Source organism: Ammospiza caudacuta, chromosome 1, assembly GCF_027887145.1.
Source record: "Ammospiza caudacuta isolate bAmmCau1 chromosome 1, bAmmCau1.pri, whole genome shotgun sequence".
Taxonomy (NCBI): Eukaryota; Metazoa; Chordata; class Aves; order Passeriformes; family Passerellidae; genus Ammospiza; species Ammospiza caudacuta.
The window spans coordinates 72037244-72055958 of NC_080593.1; the positions used below are offsets into that span (position 1 = coordinate 72037244).

Here is an 18715-nt window from a genome sequence, read left to right on the forward strand (position 1 = left end):
GGGTTTGTTAGCAGGATAGAACCAGGGAATGGGATGAGCATAGCCCATGGCTTTCTATGTAATGGAATACCAAAGACTTGGAGCCCTGTCTGCAATTCTTTCCTCAAGTGAAATCATATGGCCACTTCCTGGTCTTTGAGGGGCTCTATTCTCTGATGACTTACTCTTTGCTTAGCTCAATCCACACTGAAACCAGAATGAGAAGGGAAAGGAGCAAACACACTGCTGTTTCCTCACCTGCATGTGTGTCTTTGCTATGGAAGCTTCAGGAAAGGGCACAACTTAGAGTAGCCTTTCCACTTGCAGAAAATATTGAAGAGATAAGATTACACTACAATACTAGAGTAAAGAGGGTCTGTTTCTTAGGGGTAGGCAAGCATTATTTCCAGCCCTTTTCTTTTTAGGGATAACAATATCTACCAAAGAAGAGGATCAGGTTGCTTGGATTGTGTTTGATCAAGAAAAGGAATGGGTGGTCAGCCCTAAACTCTTCAAACTCAGAGGAATATAGAATGTCTTCTGTGTCATCTGCTGAGCCAGTGCCCTCCTCAGTGCCCTCTTCATTGACTTCCAGGTATGCCTCGTGGACAGCCTCAGACACCCTCAGGCTCTCTGCTGCAGAGATGCCAGAGAGGTTGGCAGCTGGGCTGAACAGGTCAGTCATACCCAAGGATGTCAGGACAGATGTGAGGTTATATTTCTCCTCAATCTTCATGTGTGGGAGGTACACTTTTACTCTCTTCTTTTCCATCACCTCAGAACTGGTCCACTCGGTAAGTTTTTCAAAGCTGATTTTGTTCTCAAGCTGCAAAGAGAGGCAGGGAATGAAATATGTGAGATGCAAATCCAACTTCTTCCTACCATTCATTTCTGTCAAGGCTATCATAAAAGTAAAACCCCAACTAGAATGATTCCTGAAGCTCATCCTATTGGCATCCTTCTGCTATTTTATTAATTGCCTCTCCAGTACTGCCTGTGTCACTCTCTTTTTATTCAGATTTTTACCAGCTTAATGCATCCTCCTTTGTCCAAGTAATCTTGTGTCTCATGAGGCACAACCCAACAGTTTCACAGCCTTGCAAATTAGTCAGCTTGTGAAAGACTGCAAAAAACAGGACCGTGAAACTTTACCTACGGTTGGTAGCACCTAACAAATGCAAACTCTTCCACATCTGTAATAACTCTATTTCATAATTTAAAAATATTACTGAAATATGAATAATTGTTCATATATTTTAGACTGCATTGATTTTTCTCCTTTCTTGAATACAAATGGGTAACTTTATAGCACTGCCTATATATACATCCTCTTTTGGAGGGCTGCAGCAGCACTACACTGCTTTACCATAATTTTATAAAACCGAGCTCAGGACTCTCCTAAGAGGCTCTGCCTCAGCACCTGGGCAGATTTTGTGCTCCCCTGCCTGCCCAGCCCAGCCATGGGGTAGGTAGCTGGGATGTCAATGGGCAGCAAAAGGTCTGACAGCAGCCAAGCCCCACTGATGCCACAGCCCTTCTGCTCACCCTGCCAGGGCCATACCTGTGCCAGGCCAGAGATGTCATCAGGCAGCAGCACCAACAGGCTCAGCTCTCCACTGGCATATGGAAGCTCCAGGACCTTGATTTTATCTTCAGCCACTCTTCCCACTCTGAAGGTGCTGTTCTGATGCATCATTTGCACAGGTCTGCTCTCTTGCTGCAAAAACAAATATGTGAGATGATGCAATGTGGGAGCAAACTTTTTCTTTGGTCAGACAAATGTACAAGGCCTTTGAAAAGACAGGACTGAATCTTCAACCATGCTGCCTTTGGAAAAGAGTTGTGTCTCCATTTTTGTCTCATCTGCTGGTTTGTTCTGTCAGACACAGCTGTCATAAATCTGACAGTGAGGCCCCAGGTAAATCACCCAGCCAATGACAACAGAACTGTTAATACAACAAATACACATCTGGCCAGAAAGTGTGTCTGTGCCCCCCACCTCTGTCACATTGAAGGGCACTTCCTCAGTGTGTTCCTCTTGAAACGGGGTCTTCCATTTCCCTTTGAAGTAAATGGCATTCACAAGGACCAGCACAGTCTGAGGATTAACAGAGCTTGGTTCAAGGAAATCCCGGATCTGTCCTTTAAGAAAAAAGTAGGGCACAGAGTAGTAAGTTTCATAGCAATAGTTTTAGAAGTCAATCAATATACTGCTCCTTCACTTGACTTCTCCTTCTCCAAAACTCTGCACATTGAATTACGTTTCATGAGGATGATTTAATAATACACTGAAAGACTGGCAACTGGCCAGACATTTCTGCAAGAAGACGGGTAGGTTCAAGAGTGTTATAGATTCCCAGGAACATTTCTAACCAGTGCCTGGGAAAAATAAATATTTATATAGAAAAGAAGGAAAGGGAGAGGGAAGAACCAACAAAGATCTCAGTATGTTTGTTTCTCACAATTCACTCTAAGTTTTTCCTCCCACCTCAACACAATAAATGCACACAAGCTTCTGAATCATTTATTTCCCATCTTCAGTTTAGTATGCATTACTTTCTCCCCTGGAAGCCCACTTACCTATCCAGCATATCCTTGTAAATATATACTAATAGTCTAGAGAAGCTGGGAGTAACCTTGCATGAGTTAATCTCTCCAGATACATAAAGAGTGCATATAAAATGTGCATATTAAGTGTGCATATCATGGCATCTCTGCCTTTGCCAGATGTGTTTAAAACACACTATCACTGCCACACAGGTGCAATGGAGTAATCCCTTTCTACAGAAAATATCTACTAATGGGGACAGGAAGAGGAAATTTCTCCTCTAATGTTTAGTCCTTTCAGAAATTGCTAAAATGCAGTTGTCAGAGAGAAGTATATTTCATAGTCTTGTCAGACTTACCATTTGTCTGATTTTTCACCCAGGAATTAATGCGCTGTCTGGATTGATTTGATGCTGTTTTGAAGTTGACCATTTCTAGACCAGATCTGTACAGCTTCTTCACACATTTTAAGTAAATCTGTAAAGACACCAATTAACTGTAGCCAGTGAACTAGTAATTTTTTTAGAAACAATATAAGAGTGAAATTAAATTTGGGTAATAAGATTTTTAGAGTGATGTCATGGTTAAGGTGTTCTCATTGCTTGCTTCCTGAAAGAATTTGCTAAAACTGGACCAGAAAAAATATTTTGTGACAATGACAATTTTACGACAACTTCAGATCTGACATCTTTACTATGTAACCAGTTAAGAGCATATATATTAAAAATATTTAATAATTTCTGGAAGAAAGTCTGATCCAAACCCCCAGGTTTTAGGTTCATTATAGAGGGTTTTGTCATCTTTATGTTCACTTCTTTTTTCAAAGCATTTTCCTTATTTTTAAAAATAAGAAGTCCTTTTTATTTAGAATATTTGTATCTTTTGCTTTGGAAATATGAAAGAAAAATTTTGACACTTTCAAAATTTGGTTTTGAGGTGAGTTTTCAAGTGAAGAAATATTCGAAAGTCAAATTATTTTCTGAGAAAAACTCCAATAACCAGTTAAAATAAAATGCTCTGGGGGAGCAAGTGGGGAGTGAGGAGTTACATTATCAATCATTTTGTTTATTACTCCATTCATTTTTTTTAGTAGGGCCGTATTTTTGCCTCAAATTGCTTTCTATTTAGATTGTTGCCAGAGCCATGCAAAGGGAAAAGCCATGTAAATCTACACCAGTAGGGACTGTTGGATTAGATGGTCACCTACTCTGGCCAGTCCTCCCGGATTACAGAATTTTACAGGGTTTAGCAAGAGATCACTTACCGGTAGGATCTGACTTGTCTTTTCAGCATAGAGTCTGTTGGCAATGTGCAGTGAATAATTGGCTTCTGGTGCAGTGATATCAGAGAGAATTTCTTTAAACAGTAGGTGGATGTTCGCAGACTTGCCACACTAAGTTGTTGATAAGAAGATAGAGAAGTACAGCTGTTAGGTTATTTTATGAGAAAGAGGATTATTTATAAGGTACAAATAACGTGGGAAAACACACAGTGTTTGAACATTTGCAAATGAACATGTAATAGAGTCTAAGAGTTCCATGGGAGGGATTTTTAGTATAAGCAGCTAATGATATATAATTAATTCACAGCCTATTATGCCACTCATTCTAGAGGTTAATTATTGAAATTGGTGACTTTTCATAGGTACAAAGCCTCTAAATCCCAGGCACTCCTTGCATTTTCATGGCATATTTTGCAGAAGCTGCAGATGGAAGAAGAGAGCTAGATGGCAAGGGAGTGAGGAAGTGTTTTGTTATACAGTGAAAAAATGAATCACCTGTCTCTAGTTCCAGGAATGGTGACACAGGCTAAAAGCATGTAAGAAAAATGCACAATGATAAACAGTAGGTGGGACTGTATTTTTTGAGAATACTTGTGTTGAACAGCTCCTTTCTAAATGCTTACTGAGTCCCTAAATGCCCTAGCTTTGGATACTGCCTTTGGTTAAAAAAAAAAAAGGTCTCATCCTTTTAAGTCCCACCTTATGTTTCGGATCCCAAGTAAATGGGGACACACCAGGCTCCATGGCTTTTGTTATCTTTACAGAGGCAGCGGATTAACATGGACAGAAGCATACAGGTAGCAAGGTACTGGGACCCCTCATGGCTCTCTTGGGGTAGCAGTGGGAATTGGAGGCTGGAAAAGTCCCTGTAGCTTTTAAGAGTGTGGTTACTTTCCATCCTTTGGGGATTCTGGGCTCTTTTCTGCTGTCCCGCTTTGGAGTCTCAGTTGCAAGTCTGCCTACTGTACTCAGGCTTCAGGTACTGAGACCTTTCCTAGGGCTGTAGCCCAGCAGCACTTGCAGGTGTGAAGTTCATTTACACCAAAGTGTGTCCTGGTGCCCAAAGCACCCTATCCTGTCCTGTCACTTGCAGTATGTGCAGCCTGTCTTCTTTTTCTAGTGGTGTTTTGGAGGTTGTTTTTGTTCATTTTGGGTGGTTTTTGTTTGTTTGTTTTTGTTGGTGGTTGTTTGCTTGGCGTTTGTTTTGTTGCTGTTGTTCTTTGGGCTTTGGTGGTTTGTTGTATTTTTTTTAACTTACATCTCTTAAATTAAGAGAATTAGCAAAGATTTGGCAAGGTGTTGAAACTACTGAAATCACAATCAGAACAGTCTATTCTCAGGAAAAGGATGTGAAAGAGAAATCAATGTACCTTAGGCTTCTGTACCTTGGTCTGTATACTTCCAAGTCCTGCAATTTTGTCAAAGTGAAGAACCTGCAATTGCAAGTAGAAATTAGGTAAGTGAAGTCCACTGTCAGTCACTGATATTTGTGCTAAGTAGGTTTTCACTAAGCAAGTCTGATTAGCACAAAGATGAACTGAGAAATTTCATGTGAGCTTTAAACCAGGCCCCACCGTGAAAATTTGTGATTGTGATCCTCATCTTAGATCCCTTATTTTCCAGTTAACAGCATTGTCCATAAATCAGCTACAGCGTTACAGCATTGTATTTATAACTATGACTCTTGTTTTCCAAATGTTTCATCTTTTGTATGTTTCAAGTTGTCCTTTCCACCTGGAAGGAATCAGGTCTCTGAGATAATATAAGCTGAAGCAAGAGACCTGCCTTAACCATCCTCCAAAACTGCTCTTTCTTAATGAAAACCAAAAGTTGCTCTTGCCCTTCATTGGGGAAATGCAATAACTGAAAAGCTCCAGAGTTTGGAAAGCCATTTTTTTGCTAGGCAGGTTTGGAAGGTCTAAATGGATACTCTGCTGCCTCTTTGAATGGGATCAAAGAGAGTTTGTACCCATTTATGTACCTTACCTTCTCCATCTGATACTCAGTGTTATTTCTTGCTCCCAGGTAGACCATGGCCAAGGCTGCAATCATGCTCAAGGGACAATAAAAGATGTTGTCGTTGGGGTGGTGAAGTTTCACCTCTTTGAATACATCAAAACAAAATTCTGCATTTGCTGCACTGATGGAGCCCATTGTGAAATCAGCGTTTCCTAAAGCAAACAGAAATATCACTTTATGGTCACAACATGTTGTGCTTGTTTTAAGGAGTATTGCCAATAGCCCAGATACTGCCACTTCATTGCTGGTTTTGTGATGCTAAACCAGTAAATGATGTGAAGCCTACAAATTCTGTGATCATTAGAAATATTGTAACTCCCGATGCATTCACATATGAACACATGTTTGCTTTCTTTCAACAAAATCCTATTAGCCGGATAGTACCTTGTACTTGCCTTTTAGGAAATAGAAAGTTTCATCCACCCTTCTATATGATAACTATAACATTGAATGAGTTTCTCTTTGGCCATCCAGAGGGCTCTGAATGGTGTTTGAGGCAATGCAAACATAGTATTTCATTTCTTCTATGGCTGCTCTCCATCTTTAAATCAAGTGTAGTCACACATTACACTTTTTGTGTACTTCTCACCGTTGCTTAGTACAACCAGCCACAAATTTGGAGATTGCTTTTCTGCAGTTTATAGCAATAATACAAGCTGTAAGACAGCTGCTTGGATGCTGGCAAATAAATTTAGGGTTTTCCTGTGGTTCTGTTTCAGACATTTAATTGCTGCTGACGCTTTTTAGCACAATCATGCATATATATATGTATCTACACATATATAAATATATATATAAAATATATGGGTTTTGTCAGGGAGTGAGATTGAGAAAAGAGAAATACCTTCATTCCCAATTATGAGAATTATAAATGGGTAGTTTTAATGTGACAATAGGTTTTAAATGAAAAAGAACTTTTTCTATTCAATGCTGTGGTGCACAGGCCACATATTTTACACACAGAAAAGTATTTGACAGTCAAACAGTATAAGATATAATGAGAAGGCAAGGGAAATTACTGTATATGCTGTCTTTTTACATACCTGTCTTGCACTTACCTTAAGGTTCTTAAACATATTATAATTTTTTTCCATCTTAAGGAATACAAATTAGAAATTACATTTTCTTGGAGAAATACTTACCCCACGAACTTCAAAGAGGCATGTAATAATCCAGCTTGCCAGCTGCAGCTAAACAGCTCCCTGAGCTCTTGGTGATATATAGAGCAAGATTTTGAGACACTCCCACTGTTGCCTTCAAGGAGTCATCTTCAAACACTGCCTTTTGTCACGATTCATTGCACCTTGAAACATTGAGCAGGCCTAGGTTAAGCTGGTATTCTATCTGCAGCAAGTCAGCTTTATTTATTACCTAAAAGCTGGTTTAAAACTGAATTATTTAAGCTTTTGGTGTAACCTTCTCTTCTCCTCAGGGGTGAGGCACTCTCAGTGTCAAAAGCACTCTAAAACAGCACTCCCACCAGTCATGAAGGGAAAGGTGGATGCTGGGCTAACTGCTGAAGGTCTGGTAGACATGCAATAGCTCACTACAACATCTGTGCAGTGGTACAGAGGGAAGTTCCTCCAGAACAGTGGCCATCTGACCTTGCCAAAGTAATGTAATCCCAAGTAAAGCAGCTGCAGGATGGTCATTCTATTGAGAAGGGTTTGAAATGGGTTGGGTTTTTTTCCATGTTAGAACAAACTCAAAACTTTTTATTTAGTTTTCAAGACTGAAAGGTTTTTTGTCTGAGAAAATGCAGAAATATATTCCTGGAGTGCAAAAATTGGTGTGGTGTATGACTTGTACTTGTCAAAAGCACAGCCACATCCATTTCTCTGCCTAGGTGAGCCTACAGTATTTTACCTGAGGCCACACTATGAGGGTCTACAGCATAGGCGTGCAGGAAGAGAGGAGAAAGGGTTTGAGAAGAAAACACATTTTGCTAAAACTTCATTTTGATGAAAACATTTAGAGCAACAAGGATGAGATGACTTAAGAGCCTGAAGATGGGCATGGAAGAGGAAAAGATTTGAAGAATGGTCAGAAATTACATATTTCCTGGGTTGTAAGCCTGACCCCAGAGTATTCAGGTATTCAGAAATTTATTTAAACCAGCCAGTCATATTTAAAGAATGACTAAGAGTCAGCTTTTAATTTTCATTCTGTGCAGGTCATGGCAGCAAGGCCCATGGTGCTTGCACAGGCCATTCCCATAGATCTTCCATACCTTGTAACTATGGCAGGTGAATAAACTACAGAATCTGTCAGCAGGAACATTCATGGTCTGTTAGACAACCATAATGCACAATATAAAATATAATTCAATTGTAACGAGCTATTACTCTTTATTAAATAATAGACTTGATGAGCAGTAAAGAAACAAATTTGGCATCTGCAAGGGCCATAGGGTTGGATAATAGGAATCCAAATTTGTATGTTTTAAGTCACAGGGCATACAACAGTAAGTGCACCCTCTGTAAAAAGGAAAGGGAGCTGCTCTCCCCTTAACAGTGTTCTTTGCCTTGCTGAAATGCAGGGATGTATGTGCAGAGCCTGATAATTTGAGTGGTTTTCATTTTCCCCATTCAGAATAAGGATATTATAGCAGCAACGAGGATGGGAAAATCTGAATAGAAGAAGGAGCTTTCCTCTGGTGCTGGCATAAACAAGGAGACAAAGGAGCTGGGAAAGCAGCTCTTTCCAACATTTCTATGTTCTTATTTTCACATGCAATTTCTTCTGGTTGCTCAGGAACTCCTGAGCAGTGTTTGAGAGTAATGCTTGCTTGTGCTTTCAAATGGCCTGTCTGTCTGTATGACACATACTGGTGCACTGTGCCTGAGTGCCTTTCTGACTGAGACCATAAGGAACCAGGACTTCCTACTACAAAACCTACTACCAGTTATATTTTGAGGAAAATAAACATTAGTCTTCTTCATGGTGGCAGGGGAGGAGTCGGGAAGGTGAGGGAGAAGGTGGAATGTGACTCAAAGCTGCCCTCTTTGGCTTTTTCAGTGACAATCCAAAAAATCTTCCTTTGCCCTTCTTACCCATCTATTGCAAAGCTTTTGAAGATACAATAAAAAATTATGCTATACATAGGTACTAAGAAACTGTTTAAAGGAAAGGACAGTTTCAGAGAAAACTGAGGAGAACTGCAACCATCAGAGAGAATAAAGTTCAGTGGAAATGTGAATATGTGAGGAGTTACTCAGTAATCAGACTGTGGGAAGCCACAGATCTTTCTATTGTGGGACAAATGTGTGTTATGTTTCCATGGATCCTCATGGAAATACTATTTGACATCTTTTGCTTTGCTTTTTGCCAGTCTACACTTTTGCAGGCTGTCATGTGTGCGGGTGTGGTTCAACACTTGGCATGAAGCATGTCCTCCCTGGGGAGGAGGCAGTGGAATGCCCTTCAGGGCTATGTCTGCTCCAGGCACCATTTGGAGTTTCCTGCTTTTCTCTGCTCTGTGAGCTCTATTGCTTGGCATCGAACTTTTACAAACTACAGTTTCCCACAGGAGAAGCATTTGCTGCCAGAGTGGAGGGTTTACCTTCTATTTTAAGTAAACATCCATGATTTTGTGGGAGCACTGCCCTCCACAGTAGGAGCTGCTGCCCCTACACTAGCAGCAGGAGACTACTTTCCAGATTCTGGTGTTTTTCACCACATTTTTTTTCCATGTCTTGTAGATTAAAATGGCAATAAGGAAAAAAAATTGCATAAGGAGAAGAGAAGGGATTTTGAAATTATAATTTATACTGTATTTTGTTGCAGGCTCTGAATTATCTAGATATCCCTGAAGCAAGTTTTTGGGGGTTTTTTATAATTACAATATGAAGTTACTTCTGCTATAGTAAACTAAGTGACATCCTTGTTTCAGCCACACCTTCTCCTTTGCTCACACACAAAATTCCTGTTGTAAGACTTGTGCTCTTTGGGATAATATGTTAAAGCACTTGCCTTTATCACTTTAATACTTTTTCTTTTGCATTTTATCTCAAAATATATAGGCCTGATTGTGCAAGCTAATACAATTTAATACTGTTCATTTCCCTTTTTTTCTTTTAACCTAAGTAATTTTAATTTGAGACAAACCAGATGTACACAGAATTCCAATGGCAGTTGTTGAAAAACATGTATAGCTGTTTTTTGAATACTTTATTTATGAAAGAGCTAACAGCCTGTGTTTTGTGTTCTCTTACCAGGTAATTGGTATGAAAACTGTATCTCTACAGGTAATTTTACTATTTCAGGCTGCATTTCACACTGCAATTGCATCCATATGAGGTATCTCCACACTATAATGGGTCTGCTTTATTCAGCAGTTCAATTTGTGTTGAGTACTGTAATTTACTGTAATTTTTCCTGCATATCTCAGCATTTGGAAGAGCCCTTTGAATCATCAGTTCTACAATGGTACCAGTCTGCTCCCAGTGTTTACCTTCTTCCCATCAGTGAGTAACGGGGGAAGGAGAAGTGAGTCATCAAAGGCTGGAATATTTTTCCCATAAAAGCAAATATTCTTCATGTATCTGTGGATTTTGGACATTACCTTCTGCCAGACCGGGCAGGCTGCTCCCTTCTTGTGACCCTGTGCTATTCCTTCCCACCACCAACTCCACAACATCCAGGAGGTGGTTTAGGGAACTAGATCATAAGGAAGAAAATTAGCTTTACCAGAAATTTTCCTCTTGGTTTGCTTCCCAGAGAACTGCTCACCCACAAGTCAGGCGACTAATAGTGGTCATGTAAAAGAGGGAGAAGGTTCAGAGTTTATGTACCCTAATGTTGAATTGTCCAGTGCCTAAACTCAGCATGGGGAATATTTAAAAGTGGGAGGTAGACTTCAGTGTCATTTACATTATTTTCATTTTTGGAAAGGATTACCATTATTTTTACTTACTATATTAGACTATTCCTCTGTTTACTTAATACTGCAGACTACAACATTTACTATTGCATTTGCAGTGGGTTTATAATGATAAATAGTAGTAATAATAATAAATAATAAACACAGACTACCCATTTAAAAACCATCACTACAGGTTTTAATTTTTTTTATGTTAATGATTAACAAAATAGCTGGAACAAGAAACTCATGCTACCTGAGGCCCAAACAGAGCTGGCTCTTAAAAGTGAGAATGGCTGATCACTACTCAAAGTTTAATGTGGGAATTAAGTGTCTAATTCCCAGCCATCACAGAGCAGGCCTTGTCAGAAAATTGTTCCATTATTCTGAAAGCCTGGTTTTGTTATGTGGGAGCTTATGAGGAAGTTGGAAAACTTAGTCACAAATACAGGGTTTTTCACCAAAAAATTAGTCTGCCTTTCTTGAAAGCAAGCAAAATTACACCAGAAAATCCTCTGTCTTCTCTGCTCTCTGAGAATAAACCCTGAGAGCTCCAATTTGAAACACTGCCTCCAGTCAGTATTTAATAGGACGCCTCAGGGGAACATTGTGATGCTCCCCTATAAAGTGGTGTTTTCCTTGAGACCTTAGGTAGGTAAGGCTAAAAGAGACCAAGTGCCTGAGGTTATGCTTTTAATGCAGATCCTTATCGTCCTGTCTACTTCATGTGAGAGAAGGCATCACTTATCTTCAGGGAACTAAACTCATGGGTTTGTTGGATCCCTACTGCATTAGGAAAAGCTCAAAGTAAAATTTTCTTTGCAAATACCTCTAGAGGACTACAGATTTTTGGAAAATACCTCATAGTGTATTTTAAGGTAGATGTCATTTTCATGAGGCCTCCTAAAAGTAAAATATGCCTAAGATTCATGGGGTTTAGGGTTTTATCTTTAATTTGAATCTTCTCAGATAGTCTTTTTATTTACAGCAAACCAGACTTTAGGATAAAGTCTAGAAAAATGTCTTTTGTTATGTCTTTTATCCTTATTGCTTGCCAGTTGGGATATAAGTGGGAAGAATGATCTAATTTCCAATATAACCTCCACTTAAGGAGAGGAATATCTTCCAAAGAAGAGAATGGTGTTGGTTTGGTTGTGTCTGATGAAGAAGAGGAATGGACGGTCAGCTCTGAACTCACAAGTTTCTGGACAGCACAGAGGCATTGCAAGGAGCCCCATGGAACAACCTGCCTCAGTGCCCTCTTCATTGACTTCCACAATTGTCTTCTGGATGGCCTTGGACATAACCAAGCCACCTTTCACAGAGATTCCCGACAAATCAGCTTTTCCCCAGTCAAAAACATTCATTACTCCCATCTCCTGGAGAGTGTTGTTGAGAACATAACTTTCCTCCATCTTGAACTGGGGCAGGTACACCTTCACTCTCAGCGGTTGCATCGTAGACGAGCTGGTCCATTCTGCCAGTTTTTCGTAGGTGAGGGCACATTCAAGCTGTAGGGTGGTATTGGGAGTAATGAGTGGCACCATAATCAATGCAAGGAAAGGAAGTTCGGTTTTTCCCACTTGTCTTCTGACCATACTGGAGCAATGCTAAAGCATTGCTCTCTATATATGCCACTAGAGAGAAAATGAAGTGTTACCTGTTCTAGGCCAGTAAAGTCCTCACAGTCATCGTCAGGAAGAAGAATGAACATGCTCAGTTCATTATTGAAGTACTGGAGCTCTAGGACTTTTGTTTTCAGTTCCTCTACGATGGCCATGTTAAAATATCCTTCTTGAAACATCATCTGCACTTTCCTTCTCTCATTCTGGAACGCGTGAAACATATTAAACGGAAAATACAGAAATTATCACCCTGGTTTTAATTGGTGTCGGCCCTGAGCTTAGAGTTCAGCTCAAAAGCATTATTTAAACTGGTCATGGGTTTAATATACTTGTAGCATTGATATGTTCCTCTCAACTGTAGTCCCAATGAAGTTATCCATTTTAGAAGCATAAAAACTACATTTCCCTTTCTAATGGTGCCAAATTACTTTACTGACAACTTCCTCATTACATCTTTCTTTTTTCTGCTGTGTCAGATGAGGAAACTGATACATCTTATGCAACCATAAATTAAATTCGTCATGAATAATGTGTACATTCCCCTGAGATAATTTGTCTTTAATACCTTTTTCCCTGAAAGCACACACTGTTCTGTTCATAAATAGTAGCAGAGAAGCAGAATTGTCTCTTTCAATCTCAAGAGCAGACTATTTTTGAAATAGCACCCTTAGTTGCAAAATCCCCAACAAAGTTAGTGCATGAGCTCAGTGGAATTGGTCCAACAAGGATCTCAGCTGCACAAGAACTTCTGATGTGAATTGGTTCAAACATTTTCATATTTGGTTAGGAAAACAGAGAGAAATACAGTCTTCTGTTGTTCTCACTTAAGACCACTGTTTTGTCTTGGGATAAAAGAGAGGAGAAAAGCCCCCATCTGTTACTATCTGACATCTGACCTCCATCCCCCAGCTGCTTCAGTTCCTGCCCACACTGTACCTTGTTCAGGTGGAAATATGCTTCCTTAGTGTCTTCTTTTTTAAATTCTACTGCCCACTTTCCTTTAAAATATATAGCATTGACCAGGACAAGTACAGTAGAGGGGTCAATAAAACCAGCAGCAAATAGGTCTTTGATTTTACCTTTAAAAATAATGAATTAAGATTAATTATTACTTTGTTCCGGCAATCAGCTGACTTTGACTATTTATAGTTATTTCTTTTAAACTGACAAGTGGTATAATGCTGTCAGACAAATGACAAGTATTTATGTACAGCTTTGGAACAAAAAAAGTCAAGGCATTTTTGTTCTCCTTACTACATTTATTTTCTGTTGAAAAGAAAAAATTGAAGTGCAGGTGTTTAATATAGAAAAATCTTACTATCTTTGGAAAAAAATTAGAGAGTGATATTCATAAGTGGTTCAATTGCAAACCAAAAAACCTGTCAATTTTTTCTTTACCTTTTGTTTCATTTTCAACCCAGAAGTTAATTTTGTCTCTGACTTCTTCTTCAGTGTATTTAAAATTTACTGGTTCCAGTTCTGCTCGATAGAATTTCTTTGTGGAATCCAAGTATTGCTGGAAAGTACAAATTGCAGAAGTTTTTTGAGATGTGATCATTTTTATAAGATAGTTAATTTCATGGCTTCAGGATAGTTCCATGTAGTAGATCAGCAAGAAAGAAATTGGTAAAAAAGGCATTTGTCCCTTTGTGCTTCATGACGGAAAACATTCTGCTGTGCTCCTCACTCCTAGGAGCTGTTACAAGGGAGACCACAGTCCCTTACCTGAAAGAATGGATAAGTAATTTCTCCAAAGAGCCTGTTGGCAATGGTGAGACAACAGCCTGGTCCAGGTTCACTGACTTCAGCCAACAGAGCCTGGAACTGGGAATGGACTCCTTCATCTTCTTCACACTTCAAACAGGAAAACAGATGTTTCGTGGTAGGCTTGAGCTTTCCTATGCAAAGTTGGACCTGAGGGTGAATTGCAGCCTCTCTCCATGAGAAACCCTACTCCACCCAGCTGACTCAGACACTGGAATAAATGCACCAGGACACCACCTCCTACTCCCCCTGTGCCACACGTACAGAATGACAAAACAGGCCCCCTTCTGGCTCCTCACCTCCAAACCACACTGTATCCTACAGTGATGTCCCTGTGCACACTAAGCAAAAGGCTGCTGGCTTAGAGACTGGGAGAAGCAAGCTCCAAGATGCCTTTGGCATGCTCTCTAGGCAAACCTTTGCAGGTGGCAATTGAATCATTTATCCCATTTTAGATTGGCCCTGCTGTTTTGGTTAGAAGCCCATAATGAGAAGGCTCAGCTGTTGAAATGTGTGATCTCACAAGGCCCCTTAAATAACTAATAAAGGAAGAGTAATAAGCAGATCAGCAAATCTAGATGGAGAGGCTGATCAGCCCTGCTGTGCTTTCTGATTAAGTGATTGTCTTCAAGGAAAAGGGCTGACAAACTGGCTCCTGTTGGTTCAGCTCAGAGCTGCAATTGTGTCTTACCTGCTCAGAAGGGTATCTGTTTTCCTGTCTCGTACTGCTCAAAACTTCTCTGAAATGAAAGACCTGCAATGTAAATGTTGGGTGAATGCAGATGAGTGAAGATACTTCAAAGCTAAAGCAGTGTTGCGAGCCTATCCCAAAACACAGCCAGACTCAGGCCCTGTGGAAAGGCCTCTTTGCTCTTTACCATTAAACCCTTGCAAGTGAACAAATAGTTCTAGGAGACTGTGAGTGCATGAAATCTTTGAAATCTTTCTATGTGAGCAAGGAGGCTTTGGGTGTCCAGAGAAGGCAAGAAACCACATTAAAGGTAGGGAACTCTTCTGAGCTCTGAGAGTGCAGGGATACCTCCAAAATGCTTTCTTTAGCACTGATGTATTCATTGAACAGTCAATTCAGTAATAATGTGTAGTCTGAAGAAATTTGGTATTAGGAACTGCATAATGTATTTTTAAAAGGGCTTTCTGTGTGCATCAGCCCTTTGGATGTTTAGCAACTGTATCAGATGGTACAATCAGCCTCTGCCAGCATTCCCTTTTCAGAACAAAGCCCTACCTTCTCAATCTGCTCAAGTGTGCTGCCCCTGGCTCCGAGGACAACCATTCCAAAGGCAGCTGACAGACTTAGTGGGGAGAAAAAGATGTTTTCATTTCTTTTTCTTTTGTTCAGCTCTCTGAAAAAGTCAAGACAGAACTTGGCATTGGCTGCACTGAGAGAGCACATTGTGGCACTGTGATCACCTGAAACAAGGGTAAAAACAACTTAGGTTTCTCATCTTTACACCTGCTATGTTTAGAAGCCCTGGTAAGGTTTTTGCAATAGCTTGGCTCAATTATTCAGTACTTTGTGGAAATTCCCTGTTCATTGCATTTTGGATTTCACAGTGAATCTGAAAACCAGCACCCTGAATAGCAGAAGAAATGCATTTACAGAAACAGTATTCTGAGTTGAGCTACTTCTCCAGCTCAAGAAATAGCTATGGCTTTGCCACTTAGCCCTAACTTTGTCCTAACCAAACTTCCAGCTCAGTTTATATCCTGATCTTTGTGCCTTCAGTCCTCTAGGCATACTACTTATTAATTACACCCTTGATCATATCTGACTCTTTGTTTCTCTCTAAAAACTTTATGTGTATTACTCAGCTGTGCCTGACATACACATCCTTCTAAGTCTGGTTGCTTAACAAATGTTTGACAGAAAATGGAACTACAGACAGGCTCACTTAGTAAGATTTTGAGCAGAAACACATTATGCATTAGTAGAAAATTCCAGACATGTTTTTTTATCTGAAGCTTAAACTGTTTTTCCTGTGGCTTGAACTCTTTTTCCCATATACCCTTCAGTTACAATCACAATCATTACAAGCAGATCATCTTGAATGTCCTGCAAAACTCTTCATATCTTAGACCTAGAACAGAGTTTCTTTCTCATTAAAGACTTAAAGACGTAGTGCCTGCATCCAGTGAAGTGTTGTAGAAACATCTGATCATAAGTTCAGTATTTTAGAAGTTCCACTATTCTAAGTCACATTTGGTTTGATTCTTACTGAGTCTGAATAATTTCCTACACACATGTAGTAAGCATATTTCCCCTATTTCACAAGAATAATTAAATTATCCATATAAACATTTGAAAGATAGAGCACTATAGAAAGACTATGATCCTATAAGTGTCATGCAGAAGAAGTGGCAAATGATTTTAATCTTCTTTAGAAGCACACTTGGAAAGCAGAAGTTTAGAAGTACCATTGTACAAGTTAAGCACAGATTCATTACACAGCCCATACATTTTAATGTCATCCAAAACATTGTCACTTCTCCAAAATATATCACATGCCATATATATGTGCAAAGGAGGTATATTACTTATGCACATCTTGATCCTTAGATCCTAGTTCTGTCATTTAGAATTAAAGATCATGGAGATATTTACCTTCTCCTCCGTACTGATGGTGTCAACTGGACACTCGAGCTTCTTGACGGAGCTTCTGGAGCAATGGGATATAAAACCATTGCCACTCCCAGTGGCAGCATAAATTTCACTCATGATGAATCACATTCCTGTCTGTTGCAAACAGTTCGTATAATTAGGGGATCTGTTGTGGAATCTCGAATTTTTCTATATCCCTAGGAGTTCAGAAAGAAGTCACAGTTTTAAATGCATACTAAGATGTAAAAAAAAAAAAAAAATCTAAGTAGTAATAAAAAAAGAAAGCAAACTCCTAAAAACAAAGGCAATTTCAGAGTGGTTTTTCACCTGTAAAAAAACATTCATCATCATGTTTCATGTTTTGATGTCAGAAGTGGCACCAATGAATGCAGCGCAGGTTTTGTAGCAGAAACAATTATACTGCTATAACCAGCCCACTGATTTAGTCCTGATCTAAACTGTATCTTAAGTTTAGCCCAGAACTTCCCATTACTCCTCATTTTTGTCAGTGTCTCTGAGGACACCTGATCATTGTCTTGTATTGCTTCAGCAAGGCGTAGGCAGCAGGGACAGAACAACCTGCTAATAAGAAGTAGTATATTTCTGGTGTTATTTTCCTGAGAAATTATCTTTCTTCACATTCAGGTTGATATGGTGTGTGGGTGGGCAAGTATTCGTATGAGTACTAACAACATTGTTTTGTAACAAGTACTTAGTTATCACTACTAAGATGTATTTACACATCAATCCAACCAGATACTGGGCTTCTCTGGTATTTAGGAAACTTTGAAGGCAGTTTCCTATCAGTCATAAAGTACTCATGGGGTTTAATTCCCTTTCAGTTTGAATTTTCCCATAGCTATTTCCTGGGAGGAAATAGAAATTAAAAACACACTGTTCATTCAAGCCCTGAGAACAAGAGAGTCACACCTGCACAGATTTTGCCTGAAGCAATGAAAGCCATGCAGTCTGGTTAAACTCGCTTAACACTGGGACAAGAAAATTTCCCAAAGAAGCATCTGGCTTGCTTTCCTGGTTTCTGGCTGCTCTCCACACAGTCACCTAAAAACCCACCTGCTGAGCCTGTTCCTCAGTGCTGAGCCCTGTTTGACCATCCAGGAGCCACTCCAGCAGTTACATCTGCACCAGCCAAGCAGGGATCAAGGCCACTTCACAGCTGCATCCCCCACACCCACAGTCACACCAGATTTCCTTACCACCACAGAGCCTCTGACATCTCAATCCTTGAAATAATTTAATCATGGTGCAATAAAAAATATCAGCTTGAGCTGGTGCCTCCAAGGAGGGACCCCAAAGAAAGGAGACCTTGGATAAAAGGACACCTTTTACACCCTCACCAGCTAAGTGTGGGAAAGTCCAAGGTCCTTGGCTCCTGCTGCATCTCTGAGTGTCCAGTTCCCTGGCCAGGCCACAGTTCCCAGGGCCCTTTGTCTGCACTGGGTGGGCATTTCACAGCCCCTTGCCTGGGCTCCCACCCAGAGCCCAGCCTGCAGCTGCATCCCGAGCTACCTGCTCTGAATGGATTCCCCAACACTCACCACTGCCACCGACAGGGAACTGCAGAGCAGAACTGGGCAGATGGTGTTTCTCTTCTTGTGGTGATGGGCTGTTCTCTGCAGTCTTATTTTGGGCACTAGTCACAGTTGGAGGAAAAATGTTGTGGAATATGAGGGGATAAGCATACAGGTAGGAGCTACAAGCTGTAACCATTCTAAGTTAGTGTAGCATCCAGGTGTCTCCCAGAACAGAAAAGAGATGGTTTGTGAACAGCAAGACACAACCAAGTATTTGTCTTTCAGGAACACTGGGAATTTTTAATCCAAATTAATACAGTGAATGGAAAATTGCAATCCTGAAGCACAATAATTCATGGCCTTTAGGCACAGGGGTATGTGCTAAAAGCTACAAATACCCTTAAAATACATTCTTCTGTGTAGGAATCTGTTAAAAAAAAGCTCAAGTTATCTAATATGCTCACAGAGTGATACACTACTCTC

General features: G+C 40.0%; 2 protein-coding genes across 2 annotated transcripts; both read right to left on the reverse strand.

Moving 5' to 3' along the window:
* Window positions 1-371: 371 nt before the first annotated feature.
* LOC131559438 (ovalbumin-like) lies at window positions 372-5962 on the reverse strand. The gene is made up of 7 exons (XM_058807794.1): window positions 5795-5962; window positions 5194-5241; window positions 3791-3919; window positions 2886-3003; window positions 1979-2121; window positions 1541-1696; window positions 372-805 (listed from the first exon to the last, which is right to left on the reverse strand). Exons 1-7 carry the CDS (start codon window positions 5960-5962, stop codon window positions 401-403), a joined length of 1167 nt encoding a protein of 388 aa, XP_058663777.1. The 3' UTR covers window positions 372-400.
* Window positions 5963-11794: 5832 nt separating this feature from the next.
* Window positions 11795-15491, reverse strand: LOC131559430 (leukocyte elastase inhibitor A-like). The gene is made up of 7 exons (XM_058807784.1): window positions 15324-15491; window positions 14769-14831; window positions 14039-14227; window positions 13712-13829; window positions 13250-13392; window positions 12349-12516; window positions 11795-12199 (listed from the first exon to the last, which is right to left on the reverse strand). Exons 1-7 carry the CDS (start codon window positions 15489-15491, stop codon window positions 11795-11797), a joined length of 1254 nt encoding a protein of 417 aa, XP_058663767.1.
* Between the last annotated feature and the right edge of the window lie 3224 nt (window positions 15492-18715).